The sequence below is a fragment of the Canis lupus genome, chromosome 19 (assembly GCF_003254725.2).
Source record: "Canis lupus dingo isolate Sandy chromosome 19, ASM325472v2, whole genome shotgun sequence".
Classification (NCBI taxonomy): domain Eukaryota; kingdom Metazoa; phylum Chordata; class Mammalia; order Carnivora; family Canidae; genus Canis; species Canis lupus.
Window position 1 is genome coordinate 23,733,259 of NC_064261.1, and position 16,619 is coordinate 23,749,877.

General features: G+C 39.2%; 1 protein-coding gene across 5 annotated transcripts in view; it reads left to right on the top strand.

The window, feature by feature from the left end:
* The window catches only part of WDR33 (WD repeat domain 33), a 123,160-nt gene that overhangs the window by 95,043 nt on the left and 11,498 nt on the right, over positions 1 to 16,619 (top strand). For 4 of the 5 annotated variants that reach the window (XM_035702157.2, XM_035702159.2, XM_035702156.2 and 1 more), the window contains 10 exons: positions 7,072 to 7,198; positions 8,335 to 8,489; positions 8,584 to 8,662; positions 9,097 to 9,207; positions 9,748 to 9,842; positions 10,057 to 10,143; positions 10,425 to 10,564; positions 11,157 to 11,309; positions 12,184 to 13,272; positions 16,026 to 16,134. In XM_035702157.2, the coding sequence (XP_035558050.1) occupies positions 7,072 to 7,198; positions 8,335 to 8,489; positions 8,584 to 8,662; positions 9,097 to 9,207; positions 9,748 to 9,842; positions 10,057 to 10,143; positions 10,425 to 10,564; positions 11,157 to 11,309; positions 12,184 to 13,272; positions 16,026 to 16,134 (2,145 nt within the window). The remainder of the gene's footprint in view (positions 1 to 7,071; positions 7,199 to 8,334; positions 8,490 to 8,583; positions 8,663 to 9,096; positions 9,208 to 9,747; positions 9,843 to 10,056; positions 10,144 to 10,424; positions 10,565 to 11,156; positions 11,310 to 12,183; positions 13,273 to 16,025; positions 16,135 to 16,619) is intronic. The other variant, XM_035702158.2, reaches the window with a different exon arrangement.

Below are 16,619 nucleotides of genomic sequence, written 5' to 3' on the forward strand. Positions count from 1 at the left end.
ATTAAGACAAATATAAGTAGCCACATGTGGCTGATTAGTTACTGTATTGGACAGTGCAGGTTAAATCCTTAAGTATTTTCAAATATTTAAAGGGAATTCAACACATAGATCAATTATGACAGTCTTGATCTTTATGTAATGATTTGTACTTGGAATCTCTTAACTTTAGAATTTGGCAATTGCACCTCCATCTTTCAACACTGAAATCTTTCTTCCAGCGTATCCTCCCTTTCTAATTGCCATCAAGTATGGATAGGGACTATGACCTTTCCCAGGGATCCCGGAGTCTTTACTTGGTAACCATACACCTGTATCACTGGCTTTTTAAAGCGGTAATCCTACCAAAGACTGTATGTGTTTACCACAGTCTACCTGTAGACTCCCGTCACTCCCTGCAAGGCTGTACCTTGTCCTGAGTTAGGCTTTGTAGTATCTGGGGTGGGTTTGATGTTGAGAATTTTATCTTCATACTGTCTTACAGGCCTTATTCTGAAACATTTAATTAAGGGCCACTTTACACTTGGTCTTCCATTGGCAAGATGTTTTTAGTACTAAAATACTGGGCCATAAATTCACTTGAATGACTCTTCCATTAAGTTTGTGTTAATTGCTTCAGTATTGCAAACACTAACTACACTCTTGAAATGTCCACATTTGGGAATCACAAAGACTTTCAAATGATTCTATCCTGATATTCTGGACCTTTGAAATGATAAAAATTAGTATAGAGACATTCTTTTGGTTTAATGGTTAAATTGATAAATTATGTGTTTCAGATTCCCATCATTTTTCTGTGAGAGAGTAATTTATATAAAATTAAGTTTTTGTATATGGCACTCAGCTCACAAAACCCATAATATCTTTGAAACTTAATTCAGACATCCTGAGTCTGAGAGCCGTCTGAAGAAGTACATTCACTGAGACTTTGAAGTCCCATCTTCCAGGACCATGAGCACTGGTTCTATACTGGCAAAGGCACTAGTATGTATCCGTCATTGAGGTTTGAGTGGAGGGACACCAAAGGCAGTTGCCATTAGATAAAGTAATAAAAGAACATGTTGACAACTTCAGACATCATGAGTAAATAAATGCCTTCTTATTCTCATAGCATTTCTTCTCCCTAAAAAATGATCACCATCTTAACTTTTCTTTTTTACAAATTGAAATAAGTTACACTTAGCTTTTCTGCTTGTATTTTTTTAAAAGGCTATTGAGGTATAAGTTATATATGGTAATATTCACCCTTTTAGGTATACAGTTCTATGAATTTTGACAAATACATATACTATAATGAAGATATATAACATTTCAGTCCCTTCAAAACCCATTTCTCTGCTTCATTTTTGTAACCACCACCATATGAAGATATAGAATATTTCCATCACCCCCCAAAAGTTCCCTCTTCCTCAGCTGTATTATATTCATTATGGATTTACCTTAATTTTCCTAAATACACTATCATTGGTTTTTAGGTGTTGTCAGTCTTGCAATTCAAACAAGGTACAATAAATATCTTTGTAAAATTTGGTGTGCTTTTACAGCTACATACGTAGGGTAAATTCCTAGTTGAATTAAGGGCTATAACATTTTGAAGAAATTGTACCAATTTGCTTTCCAACCCATTATGGATGACAGTGCCTGTACCTCTTTTATTATCACTGCGTGTCACCAAATTTAATTTTTGCTACTTTGATGAAGAAAATATCACCTAGCAAAATAACTTGCATTCACTAGTGGGCTTTTTTTTTTTCTCATTTTTAAAACATTAGAAAGTTTATACACATTCACACATACACACATGTAACCTGTGTTATTTATGATTATAACTATGATATAACAGAGAAAATGTGAAAACTTCACCTTGATTTCTGCCATTTCAGTAGACTTTTTATTTGCTGCCTATTACCATCTACATTTTTGTATGTATACATGAACATTCTTATAATCACCTCCATGGCATATGCACAGTTTATGTGTGCATTTTGTTTGCTGTTTTTATTACTAATTTATTTATTTTTAAGATTTTATTTTTGAGTTATCTCTACATCCAGTATGGGGCTTGAACTCAGAACCCCGAGATGGAGAGTTGCATATCTCAATGACTGAGCCAGCTGGGTGCCCCTTGTTTGCTGTTTTAAAATTCATTTTATTTTGTGAGCATTTTCGTTAGAGTCCTCATTTTAATAGTTGTATGTCCTTTCTTTGGGGGCCATGACACAGTTCATTTAATTATCACACTTCTAAAATTTGTTGACACTTTTTCACTATTTTGAACAAAGTTTCAAATGCCATCTTTAAAATATAAAAGTTACTATTCTTTAGGTTATTTTCTTAGGTTAAATTTTTATTAGTATCATTGTTCTGGATCTAGCTGTGTCAACATTGACATGAGAGGGTACAATTTTATCATTTGAAATAGTTTTTGTCACTTCATTGAGAATTCAGTAACATTTTTTTTTACCAAAGAAGGAAGCAGTTGCAAGTGTGCTTCTACGCCAGGTTAAGCTATTTATTTTTCCTCCTTTTAATTTGAAAAAATTACAAAAATGATACGTGCTACTTGTAATAATTTCATATCCACTTTTTTTTAACATTTTATTTTTTTTTAATTTTTATTTATTTATGATAGTCACACAGAGAGAGAGAGAGAGGCAGAGACACAGGCAGAGGGAGAAGCAGGCTCCACGCACCAGGAGCCTGATGTGGGATTCGATCCCGGGTCTCCAGGATCGCGCCCTGGGCCAAAGGCAGGCGCTAAACCGCTGCGCCACCCAGGGATCCCCTCATATCCACTTTTTAGAGGTTTTTAGTCAACTCCTATTTAGTAAATTAAATTAAAATTTTTTAGTTGAATTTTTTTCCCCCATGAATGAAAGAAGATCATTCATTCATGTTTTAGTATTTAAAAATTACCAAACAATATACAGTGAAGTCTCCTTACCCAATTCCCTCTCTTGGGGGTAGTTTAGTCAGATTCTCATGTTGTTTTTTTTTTTTTTTTTCAGTTACATTTTATGGATTTTTGAGCAAATATATGTGTGTGCTTTGTGTATGTGTGTGTCTTTTTAAGCCATAAATGTTAGGGTGGTGCACTTATTCTTTTTTTTTTTTTTTTTTTTTTTTTTTAAATTTTTATTTATTTATGATAGAGAGAGAGAGAGAGAGAGAGAGAGAGAGAGGCAGAGACACAGGCAGAGGGAGAAGCAGGCTCCATGCACCGGGAGCCCGACGTGGGATTCGATCCCGGGTCTCCAGGATCGCGCCCTGGGCCAAAGGCAGGCGCCAAACCGCTGCGCCACCCAGGGATCCCTGGTGCACTTATTCTTGTATATATTTTCTTAGATAAGTCTTTTATTTGTATTTAATTTTTAAAAAGTAGATGACACATGCCTATGGTTCAAAAATAAAATAATGTAAAGACATGAATAGTTGCCGTCCCATCTGTTCCCTGTCTGCTATCTTTCAGTGATTCTTTTCCTCCTGTAACTCTTAGACTAACCTTTCTACATCTAATGAGGCAGGATAGAATAGGCATTAAGAGTTAGGGCTTGGAGACCAGCCCCCTGCATTCAAGATGTCTGCTCAGCTGCGTACCAGCTGTGTGATCATGGGCAAGTTGTTTAACCTATCTGTGCCTTGTATTTTTCATATGTAGAGTATTAGTATACATGCTTTACTTAGGATAGCACTATACATATATGATGTATGAGTGCTTTTTAGTAGTAGTATTTTTGTTACTAAGGACAGTAACCAATAAAATAATACCCAAGAATCAGAACCAATCAGTTGGGTTTATATTAGTGATATGTATGGATTTGGGTAAATTCCTCACTTGTTTGGATTCTGCTTAAATAGATTCTATTTTATTTTTAAAGATTTTATGGGGCATCTGGGTGGCTCAGTGGTTGAATGTCTGCCTTTGGCTCAGGTTGTGATCCTGGGGTCCTGGGATCGAGTCCTGCACCGGGCTCCCCCTGGGGAGCCTGCTTCTCCCTCTGCCTGTGTCTCTGCCTTTCTCTCTTTGTCTCTCATGAATAAATAAAATAAATAAATAAATAAAAATATTTATTAGAAAGTGAGGGGGAGGGGCAGAGGGAGAAGAATAGAGAAATTTAAGCAAACTCTGTGCTGAGCATGGGACTGACATAGGGCTCAATCTCACGGCCCTAAGATCATGACATGACCTGAAACCAAGAGTGGATGCTTAATGACTATGCCACCCAGGTACCTTCAAATTTTAAAAAATGTCAGAAAAGAAAATCAAAGCAGCTAAAATATATTTTGTTGTTCCTTTTTTGCGGAATTAATTTTTTTTTTGTATATATCTGTTTAGATTAAACATACGTTATGTAACGAAAGTATCCCAGAAGAGATGAGGGTAGAGGTGGATGTTAAGGAGTATGAAATGTTTTTGCACAGTACATCACATTTTAAGTGTTTTCTCATATATTTTCCAAATTTGGTTAAAATGCACACATATGCTTTTAAATTCCCTTTTTAGGATCAAATTGTTAATGACATTAAAAATTCTTAGTGTGCCTGGCTGGCTCCATCAGGAGAGGATATGACTCTTGATCTTGGGGTTGTGAGCTCAAGCCCCACACTGGGTGTATTAGATTACTTAAGTAAATTAAAAAAAAAAGAAAAAAATTTCTTAAGCGAAGCAAGGGGCTGGGGGACTGAATTGTATTTCTATTCAATTTTTCATCCTCAATTCTTTTTCTTAATAAAATCAAAGAAGCAACAAAACCTCTTTTCCCCTTTTCATGTTCAGATCCCAGTTACAAAATTATATATGTTCACTGTAGAAAATATAAATACAAAACAATCAAAATAAAAAATAAAAACAAAACACAGAAAGAAGAATCACCCTACTACCTCTACTTAGCTTAATGTTTTTGTTAACAGTTTGGTGTCTAGACTTCTTGCATTTTTCTCTAGATAAGTGTACACACACACTCATGGTATTAATTTGCTTGTCTTTTACAGTGTTGTAGAATCAAGAGTGCTGCACACACTGGTGGTTTTCTTTTTTTAGATTGTATCATGAACATTTAAATTACATAATTAATAGTATCATTTATAACAGGTGCATCATATTCCATTGAGCATATATGCCATACTGAAATATATTTTTTAATATATTTCCTTTGCAAGGGCATTTAAAAATAAGCTATCAGTAAACATTCTTTAGACAAATCTTTTTGGACATCCATTATTAGGATAAATTCTGAGGCAGGGGGATCCCTGGGTGGCGCAGCGGTTTGGCGCCTGCCTTTGGCCCAGGGTGCGATCCTGGAGACCCGGGATCGAATCCCACGTCGGGCTCCCGGTGCATGGAGCCTGCTTCTCCCTCTGCCTGTGTCTCTGCCTCATTCTCTCTCTCTCTCTGTGACTATCACAAATAAATAAAAATTAAAAAAAAAAATTCTGAGGCAGGAGGTTCTTGGGTTGTAGCATATGCATGTTTTTCATGCTTTGGAACACCTCCAACCTGTTGTCCAGGCAGTTGGTATCTCCCTACATACTTCCCAACATGGGGTCTTATCTTTAGATAAGTCCATGCCTATTTGAGATGCAAATCACTCCCCTTCTGAATTGGTGCAAATTCACTTTCCATTGCCTCTAGGATCATCCCTTCCTTCTTCCCTTCTTCCCTCTCTTGCTATTCTTCCATATCCTTCCTCCTTCCCACCTCAGACTTCATAGAAGATTGATTTGGTCCTGGTTAGAGAGGGACCTGTTTCAAATACTTTTCACCTCACTCTTCACATGCTTTGTAGTGTATTTGCTATATAAAATGTTCCTGAGGCCTTTTCTGGATAGCACTGATTTTTCAAAAATCTTACTTCTTTCAGTTCCGTAAGTTCCGATTTTCACTTTTGTGATTTTTAGTATCAGTTAATGTGTTCCTTTTGTGAAGTGACCTCATGCTCTAGCACAGTGATTTTGAGAACTATTTCTGGAATCCTGTAGACCAGGTTCAGAGTCCAGCTCCTGTTCTTGTTGACTAGCTTTGGAAACTAGGACATCTTATTTAACCCTTGCAGTCCTTCTGTTTCTCTTTTTCACTTACAGCATGGCTATAATGATAATGCCTCAGGCTTTTGTGAGGATTTAAAGAAGTGATATTTGTAAGTGTTCAGTACATGATCTAACATATAGTAAGCACTCAACAGAGTAGCTCTTACCATCATATCATCTGGCATGTGTGTGAATGAAGCAGGGATTGGTTTTCTTGTTTTACATTTCAGTAAATGGATTCCGTCCGAAAGATGGAATGAATACTTTTCCTACTACTACATCTAGAAAGCACTGGCACGTGAAACTGAATTTAGGACTTTTGATCTATAAGGACTACTGCAAAGTGGGGAAACTACCGTGAATGACAAGAATTGTGCCCACTAATTTTTTTTCATTTGTTTTTATTGAAGTTCGATTTGCCAACATATAGTATAACACCCAGTGCTCGTCCCATCAAGTGCCCTCCTCAAGTGCCCAGCACCCAGTTACCCCAACCCCCTACCCACCTCCCCTTCCGAAAGCCTTTTTTTGTTTCCCAGAGTTTCCTAACTCTCATGGTGTGTCTCCCTCTCTAATTTTTCCCACTCAGTTCCCCTCCTTTTCCTTGTAGTGCCTTTCACCTATTTCTTATATTCCCCATGAGTGAAACCATATGATGATTGACCTTCTCCGACTGACTTATTTCACTTAGCATAATACCCTCCAGTTGCATTCACATCAAAACAAATGGTGGATATTTGTCCTTTCTGATGTGCCCAGTAATTAAGATCATCCAAAAAAAAAAAAAAAAAGGTATGAAAAGCTTTAAATATGGGGCTTGAATAGTGCAGCTTCCAGAAAGCTTTGACTGGCCTATCAGAAGTAGGCAAGAAGATGAGCTTAGTTGCAGAACTGAAATGCTTCCTGTGCACCTTTGCCTCAAAAGAGCTTGCTCTATCCAAGAGTCTTTTCAAATTTCGTAAGTTTGTCTGCTCTGGTTTAAATTAAAATGGAGTACTTCTTTAAATATATGACTGACTAGGTTTTATTTTGACTTGTTTCCAACAGGGCATGGTGCAGATGTGAAATGTGTAGACTGGCATCCAACAAAAGGGTTAGTTGTTTCAGGAAGTAAAGATAGTCAACAGCCAATCAAGTTCTGGGATCCCAAGACTGGGCAGAGTCTTGCAACACTGTAAGTAATAGGAACCCCATCTTGGTTCCTAAACAAAAGGGAACAAGGCTGCCTGTATTCTATAAGTTTGAGCCTTCTCTCCTCCCATGTATTCATGAAAAACTAGGTTAGACAGCAGATGAACTTGTACCTAGGGTCTTATTAATTAAATATGATTTTTGTTCTGCCATATGTATCTAAATTTAATTTGTGTATCCCTTGGGGTGGGGGCAGGAAGGGAGATGAGAAGGTAGTTCTCACTGTTCTAGGTTGTGGTCTCTCCTCATGCTATATTTTGTCACTATGTGGAGCTGAGGCATGTGCTACTTACTAGATATAGCCCAGCTCTCCATCTCACTACATCTATTTGTAGAGAAGTTTTCTCTCCAGTTTTGAATCTGTTTTCATTTTTTATCTAAGGTGCTTACTTATGATGCAGACTTATAATAAAGTTTTATCTTTTTAAAAGTATCTCTATTATATTTTATATTATTATATTTTATATTATTATAGTTTATATTATTTTATTATTATCCTTCAACATTCATAGTTAACTGAGTATGTTATTAACATGTTTTTGACCACACCCCTGTATCCTGGTCCTTCTGAGTGGAAAGTGAGCCAAATCCAGAGTAAGCTGGTTGGAGCAAGGCTGTCTTGTTGCATAACTCCGAGGCTACAACCAAATAGAACAGCTTGTGACTAGTGCTCCTTGGAGATGTGCATTTTGCAGGCCTTGGCTTGTTGTGTTTTTAGTTCAAATTAACCCTCAAACTGTCCTGTGCCCTTTTTAAATACTTTGTCTTAATGAGAGGAGCGTCACTGAACTTTGAAAATTTAATGAGCTTTATCAAATATTGATTTATGTGTTCAAGTGCCTGCTTCACGGATAAGCTTTTCTATACAGTTGAAGCTCTGCTATTTTAATTGGTTAATGAAAACTACACTTAGATAATGGACATTAAGAAGTAATAAAGCATGTAGCATCACAAGACCACAGTTTAAAAGTACAATAGGAAGAAATGAATCAGAGACAGAAATAAATGTCCAGACCTCTTGCTGTCCTGACCCACGTGCTTTTGGAGAAAAATGGCCATTGTATCAATTTATACTTGTTTTGTATTCTGACAAATATTTTCTTGGTACTCTGTTTCTAGTCATGCCCATAAAAACACTGTGATGGAAGTGAAATTAAACCTCAATGGCAATTGGCTGCTCACTGCATCACGTGACCACCTCTGTAAACTTTTCGATATCCGAAACCTGAAAGAAGAGCTGCAAGTCTTCCGAGGTCATAAGAAAGAAGCCACAGGTCAGTGGCTAGGGCATGCTTCTCATTCTGACTACTGTTTGTAGTGTGCTGAGATCCTAATAATTTTGCCTTTCCCCACGTTTTTGTTTTACAGCTGTGGCCTGGCATCCTGTTCACGAAGGACTTTTTGCCAGTGGAGGGTCCGATGGCTCTTTGCTATTCTGGCATGTTGGGTATGTAATACTTATTTTTAAAGAAGTTATATAATTTATGGAGAGAGTACCCGAAAGTGTAAAACATAACATTTTGTGTTTTTCCTGAGTATTCAAATGTCCTATATCAGAGACTTCCTGCAGTTTTCAATTCTGTAAACCCAGCTTGGAATAGAAAATTTAGCACCTCTATTTCTGGATGTGGAAGTCATTAAGGGAGAGTAAAGCACATTTCCTTGTTTCTTATTGGTGAATTCATTCTGAAGCATTTTTCCCTCTGAAATATTCCTCCAATAAAAGAATATGTTGCTGATGACAAACGAATACACCTGAAACATGTAGAACTGACCAGATTCAAAGAAACAGGCTTCGGTAGCTTTGTGTTACAGTAAAAGAAAATATCTTTTTTTTTAATAAGTTTTGTGAAAAGACTTCTTTCTGTGGTGATATTACAGGGTAGAGAAAGAAGTGGGTGGGATGGAGATGGCCCATGAAGGAATGATCTGGAGTCTGGCTTGGCATCCTCTTGGACATATACTCTGCTCAGGTTCAAATGACCATACTAGGTAAGCTTTATATAAAAAATAATAAGGAATTACTGTGTTCATGGAGCAGCAGAAAATGAAGATTTATATTTATTTTATTGATAGATAAATGTATTAATTTGTAGTCCAACTTCTTAGGAACATTTTTGTAGTGGCTTGTAAATAAGTATGCAATAAGAAGAAGAAGATAAGTATTGAGTAAGACTTTGTTATTCAAATTCTTATAAAAAAAATCTTTTGAGGGGCACTTGGGTGGCTCAGTGGTTGAACATCTGCCTTTGGCTCAGGTCATGATCCCAAGGTCCTGGGATCGAGTCCCACATGAGGCTCCCTGCAGGGAGCCTCTTCTCTCTCTGCCTGCATCTCTGCCTTTCTGTGTGTCTCATGAATAAATAAATAAATCTTTAAAAATAAATCTTTTGACATTTTAAATTTTTAGAAGAAAGGCATTGTAAAACTTTATTATGTTTACCAGTGGATTGCTTGGTACTCTTAAGTGCCCAGAAATACACTGAAACTGTCCTCTACCCTTAACCCCTCTAATCACTTTTATTTCAATAGCAAATTCTGGACCCGAAATCGACCAGGTGATAAAATGCGAGATCGATATAATCTCAATCTGTTGCCTGGAATGTCTGAAGATGGAGTAGAATATGGTGAGACTCTTACACATTTATTCTTCTTTGAAATCTGATACTCTCTTATTAAATTGTTAGTTGTGGAAAAGATAATATAAAACTAACTTTACTTTTATAGTTTACTGATTGATAAAATCACCAATAGTAGGTTTCATTTTTATAAAGTATTCATTTTATTGGGCCTCTATGTTTATAAAATCTCTGTTGACAATAGATGTATTCCTCTTTATAGATGACCTTGAACCTAATAGCCTGGCAGTAATTCCAGGAATGGGAATACCAGAACAACTAAAATTAGCTATGGAACAAGAGCAGATGGGTAAGAGTATGTTTTATTTTTTTTTTATTTTTTTATTTTTTTATTTTATTTTATTTTATTTTATTTTTTTGAGTATGTTTTATTTTTATAAAATTTTTATAGACTTATTTCTTACCTTCATGATACTAAATTATTTTGAAAATGCCGAAATGATTTATGTAAACTGCATAAAATGTAAACTGCATATTCTTTAAAATCTATTCTTCCAAAAATGTGTTCACTGATGAAATGGCCACTTTGCTCTCATTTCCTTGGCTAACTGATCCTTTTTGTGGTTACAGGAAAAGATGAGTCAAATGAAATTGAAATGACAATTCCAGGTTTAGACTGGGGAATGGAAGAGGTGATGCAAAAGGATCAGAAAAAAGTTCCTCAGAAGAAAGTTCCTTATGCCAAACCTATTCCTGCTCAGTTCCAGCAGGTGAGTGAGTAGCAGCAGCCTAGTCTATGCACTGGGAGGTTCTGCCCAGTGAGTTTTGCATCAGTTCATGTGTGGAAGGTATTTCTGTACTACAGACTTCTTTGGAGTACTCTAAGACAAAGTTCCCATCTGCTGCTCTGCATCTAGTTCTGAGTTTGTCATGACTCTTGTAGCTCTTTTATTCTCACCTACTTCTTATTGTCCAAGCTATCAAAGGAAGGAGAAGAGAGAAGCATGGAGCAGAGAGAGTATGTTGACTCTCCTCTACTTTGTTTGTCTGTCTTCTGCTTTATTTGTTCACTCAACACTAAATGCATGTGCCCTTTTGAAGGGGGTGGGCAGGCTTTTCATTCTTAATAACACGTAAGGGCTTACAGTTTTTATCAAGTTAGTAGTTTCTACCTGATATTATGCTTGCCTGACTCCATTCTTGTTGCTAAGAAGGAGCATTAGAAATAAAGGCAGTACACCAGGTGAGCCAACTTGTATTCGGCAGGTTGGAATGGTCAGCGACATGACAGAATATTTTTCTCGTTCTCTCATTAAAATATACACACTTAGGGTATATTTTAATATTCTCTTCTTTCCCAAGGCTTGGATGCAAAATAAAGTTCCAATTCCTGCCCCAAATGAGGTACTGAATGACAGAAAAGAGGACATTAAATTGGAAGAGAAGAAGAAAACACAAGCAGAAATTGAACAAGAAATGGCCACATTACAATATACTAACCCACAGCTTCTGGAGGTGTGTAACACTCTTTAGGGGGGTTTAAGATGATCTAAGAAAGTAGTGTTAACATTTTGTTATTGATATGCTCTTAGGGAGAAGGGAAGGGATTCTCAGGTGGGTCTGATGAACACTACTCTTTTTTTCTGTTTTTCTAATTTTGAAGTATAATTGACATACAATGACATAGTAGTGTCCGGTGTGAAAGAATTCTGTTTCTTAGACTTTTAAAACCAGATCAGTCAAGCAGTGAGTAGACGTAAGTTAAATATACATTTTTTAAGAAGATTTATTTATTTGAGAGAGAGAGTGTGAGTGTGTACAGGGGGAAAGGCAGAAGGAGAGGAAGATAGAAAATCTTGAGTGGACTCCGCGCTGAGTGCAGAGCTCATTGTGGGACTTGATCCCACAATCCTGAGATCATTATCTGAGTCGAAATCAGAAGTCTGACATTTAACCAGCTGAGCCACTCTGGCACCCCTAAATATACATTTTTTAATAGAAAAGGTAAAGCCAACATAGTCTTATCCACAAATAAAATAATTTTTCTTTTTCTGTCTGCTCTAGAACAGGTGGTTTGCTTTTTTTTTTTTTTTGAACCTTTGACAGTTCCCAAGAATGATAAAGTAAGTTATTGAATATAATAAGATGAATATAAATAATCTGGCTGCTGTTTCCCAGTATTTAAAAAGAGGGAGTCTAGAGTGAGTCTGGAAGCTTGTGTGCTCTTAGAATATCTGAATGTTACATGGATTCTAGTTAACTGGAGTGTTGAGAGGTTGATGCCTTATATTCGTATTGAGGCTCCCTCAAAAAAGTCAGTGATAGCAGTATTGTCAACTTCAAGGGCTCTGGTGTATTTATCAGTGTGCTTTTTTTCCTTTCTTTCCAGCAACTTAAAATTGAAAGACTTGCACAGAAACAGGCTGAGCAGATTCAGCCTCCTCCTTCATCTGGCACCCCTCTCCTTGGACCCCAGCCCTTTCCAGGACAAGGTCCAATGTCTCAGATTCCTCAAGGTTTTCAGCAGCCCCATCCATCTCAGCAGATGCCAATGAACATGGCTCAGATGGGGCCTCCGGGTCCACAGGGACAGTTTAGACCCCCTGGACCCCAGGGACAAATGGGACCACAAGGTCCTCCACTGCATCAGGGGGGTGGGGGGCCACAAGGATTCATGGGACCACAAGGGCCCCAGGGCCCACCCCAGGGGTTGCCAAGGCCTCAGGACATGCATGGGCCCCAAGGAATGCAGAGGCATCCTGGACCTCATGGCCCTTTGGGACCTCAAGGACCACCTGGACCACAGGGTAGTTCTGGTCCTCAAGGTCATATGGGTCCTCAGGGTCCACCTGGCCCACAAGGTCACATAGGCCCTCAAGGCCCACCTGGTCCCCAGGGTCACTTGGGCCCTCAGGGGCCTCCTGGTACTCAAGGTATGCAGGGACCACCTGGTCCCAGAGGAATGCAAGGACCTCCTCATCCTCATGGGATACAAGGTGGGCCAGGGTCTCAAGGGATCCAAGGTCCTGTGTCTCAGGGACCTCTGATGGGATTGAATCCAAGAGGAATGCAGGGTCCTCCAGGCCCCCGAGAAAATCAGGGTCCTGCTCCCCAAGGGATGATGATGGGCCATCCGCCTCAAGAGATGAGAGGACCTCACCCACCAAGTGGACTGCTGGGACATGGCCCTCAGGAGATGCGAGGCCCTCAGGAGATGCGAGGCATGCAAGGGCCTCCAGCCCAAGGGTCCATGCTGGGCCCCCCCCAGGAATTGCGAGGGCCTCCAGGCTCACAAGGTCAGCAGGGGCCGCCCCAGGGCTCTTTGGGGCCTCCACCCCAGGGTGGCATGCAAGGGCCCCCTGGACCTCAGGGACAGCAGAACCCGGCAAGAGGGCCACATCCATCTCAAGGGCCAATACCATTCCAGCAGCAGAAAACAGCTCTGCTAGGTGATGGGCCCCGGGCCCCCTTCAATCAGGTATTATTTATTTCTAACTTCTAGGCATTACACATTGGGAAAACACGCTCTGCACAGAGGTGGCACTTCCAAATGCTGTGGGAAGCAGTCACAGTGTCTCTCAAGTAGTGATGCTGGCTTGAGAATAGCATCATGGCTGAAGGAAATGAGAATAAATCAGACCATGAAATATATTGTAATACGAATTTTTTTAATAGAAGTTACTCCAGAAAAGATCAGCTCTCAGTTGAATATTGTTCCCAATTGTCCCCGCACTCTGAAAGAGCGGTGGCCTTGGGGAAAAAGCAGGAGTGGCCATGAGTTTGTCAGGTCCCCCCTTTCTGGGCTGTTTATTTTGTAGCCTGGTGTTTCATGGGCTGATCTGCCTGCTGGCTTTACTCTTTAAGATAGTATGGAGTATTTAACTCACAAGCGTGCAGTAGACTCTGATCTCACCATTTTCATCTCAGTGAATGCTTTTAGAGCCCTCTGAGTCCAGAATTGTGCATTCTCAAATGGTGACCCTTTGGGCAAAATGCTGTTCAAGTTGTTTTCCACTCACATGTATATTTATTTACTGGGAGGATTCATTCTGTAGAAATTGTCTTGGCCCTTTTTTTGAGGATTCTGTTTTTGTCAGCCAAATTGTAGTACTCCTTTGCTGGGCTTGTGCTTGAGAAGTGGTGTGAGGAGGGCTCAGGTTTTGTGGGGAAGGACTGCATGAGCTTGTGTGGATTTACCACTCTTTGGCTCTGTGGTTTCTGTTTTCCTCAGTTTCATAGTCCTGGCAGTATTACTTAGGCCTGAACCCCTGGGTTTGTATCACTGAAGTCAGTTGTAGACCAAAAGTGAATGAGCTAATGTTGACTGCTTCACTGAGGGGCACTCGATCCATCTGGAGAGGATGTGTTTACAGATGCTGCCCATGAAAAAACTAGTCTGTTTTGCTTTTTCAAACACCTGCAAGAATCTGTCCTGTGAAGATGATCATAGGTTTTACTGAATTAAAATAACTAGCTGAACAAGTAGGTTCTGTTACTCTTCCATAGATCATCTAGGACTTATGAGTATCACAGCAGTGAAGAATAGTTGAGTTTATTCTCAGAATCTGTTGGGCACTTTTTAGAATTTAGGATGAGTGCAATAAATCTAGGTTTGTTGCCCCAAACTGCCCTAAAATGTACAGTATTGTATATTTTATTAATACATAGAGCATTTGTGTGTTTACACTATCAGTTCCCTAACCCTGTGGTAATGAATTAACAGCTTTCATTTGGGAGGACAAAAACAGTGATGAACTTTAGCTACCACATTATGACTGAAATTAAAAACTTGTCAGATTCAAGAGGGTAGGCCTGGGTTTCTGGGACAATTCGGTAAGAGTTTTTATTAAGTAATAAAATATTTTATACGTGAAAAGAATAATGGTTCTAAAGATTTAGTTGACCTATAGAATGAGTATGAAGGTATGATATAGACATTTCAGATCTCAAGAGTTGCCTGATGAAAATCTTTGCTCATATTTTTTTATGTGCTGAAATCTTTCTTCACTTTGATGAGGCCAATTATTATTTTTTTGAACATTTTATTTATTCATGAGAGACATAGAGAAGCAGGCTTCTCACAGGCAGCCCGATGTGGGACTCAATCCCCAGACCTCGGTTCACAACCTGAGCTGAAGGCAGACGCTCAACCACTTAGCCACCCAGGCATCCCCATGAGGCCAGTTATTTAAACCAGTTGTTTCAGTTGGTTTAATTTAGTGGAATTGCTTTCTGGTGTTAAAGTAATAACGTGAAAGATTTTGACAAGAGCAGTCCTTGGGTGAAAGGGATAGGAAACAAAGGAGGACAGAAATTACTGGTATTGAGTATAATAGTTATGTGTAGCTACAATGCTAGACGTCCTATCAAGGCAGGTAGGACAGGTAGCTAGTTTGGGATGCGCAAGCAATTTTGCTGTTGATGGTTTTGAAATTGTACTATTTTCATAGTAGGTCCAGTCACTAAATGCATTTCTTTATGTAAAGAAGTTAATTTGTTTGTCAAGAGACCTGATCCAAGGTCACTGGACAGTGTGGAAACATGGCTGCTAAAAAAACCCATAATCTTAGGGACAAACTGGGGTGAGCTCTGGGGTTCCAGAGCATGGAGACCAAGAGGATCAGAGGAGCAGCTTTGTCTCTGCAGGGACCAAAGGATCCCAGGCGACTCAACGGGGAATGTGCAGTAGGATGCTGAGGATGAGGAAATGAGGTAGAGAAGAGGGAGGTGATAGGAGAAAGCCAGTGTGAACGTCTCCTGACGAACTTCTTTCATATTCTTCTGCCTCTTCAAACCCAGCTCTAGCCTCTTGAGAGGAGTAGTTGTTTTCTGTAGCTGGAAAAGAGTCCTGAGTGTGAAAGCAGAGTTTACCTGGCCTGGCAGATTTCCAGATCTTTACATTTGCCAGAAGTTCCTCCTTTGTGCAGAGTGTTATGTTACAATTTCTGACTTTCCATTGAGGTTCTTACTTGGCATCACAGGTAAAGATCTAGCTTTAAATAAAACCTATCAGGTTTAAAATATAAGTGTTTCCTTTTATTATGGTAAGAGAAGTATTCTCCTTCCCTTAATTTAAGGACAATTTTGCTATAATGTCACTAGCTGTGTATTTACTGCTGGAGGCTTTGGGGGCAACCTAGTGTTTCTTATCTTGTCACGTGATGATAAAATTGCTATTCATAAAGCACAAGCCTATGATTTCACACCCCCGCTTTAAAAACATCTTTTCAGGAAGGACAGAACGCAGGCCCCCCACCCCTGATACCAGGCCTAGGGCAGCAGGGAGCACAAGGTCGCATCCCCCCTCTTAACCCTGGACAAGGACCTGGCCCGAACAAAGGTAAATATCTGCTCGGCTGAATAAGAGATTGTATTCTACCACCTCTGGGTAAATCTTAAAATAAATAGATTATTGGTAAGTAATTGATAGAGTGGTCATTTGAACCCTATAGGAAAAATAGGAGGACAGTCATTTCAGGTAAAGGCTTTGTCTTAACATTGTTTTCATAGACTTGCTTTAATTAGTCAAAAATGCTGCTCTGAGTAACTAAGCTCTTCGCTACCAGAAGCTGGCAGTGGAACTGCTGGGACAACCCTAGTAGCAGGCCCTGCGCGGCAGCGGGCCAGCTCCGTCCACGCCTTGGGAATGGCAGTGGTCCTGTGCTCACTGAGTGCAAGGGCATGTCATTTGCATCCTGGAAAGCTGAACTGCTTCCACTTACATTTTTTGATGAGCTAAAGAATTTAGAGATTTTGATAGTGTTTTTAATATCCCCCCTCCCCAGTTGTGCCATGTATTGAATTCTTTAGCTGGTTATATTGTTC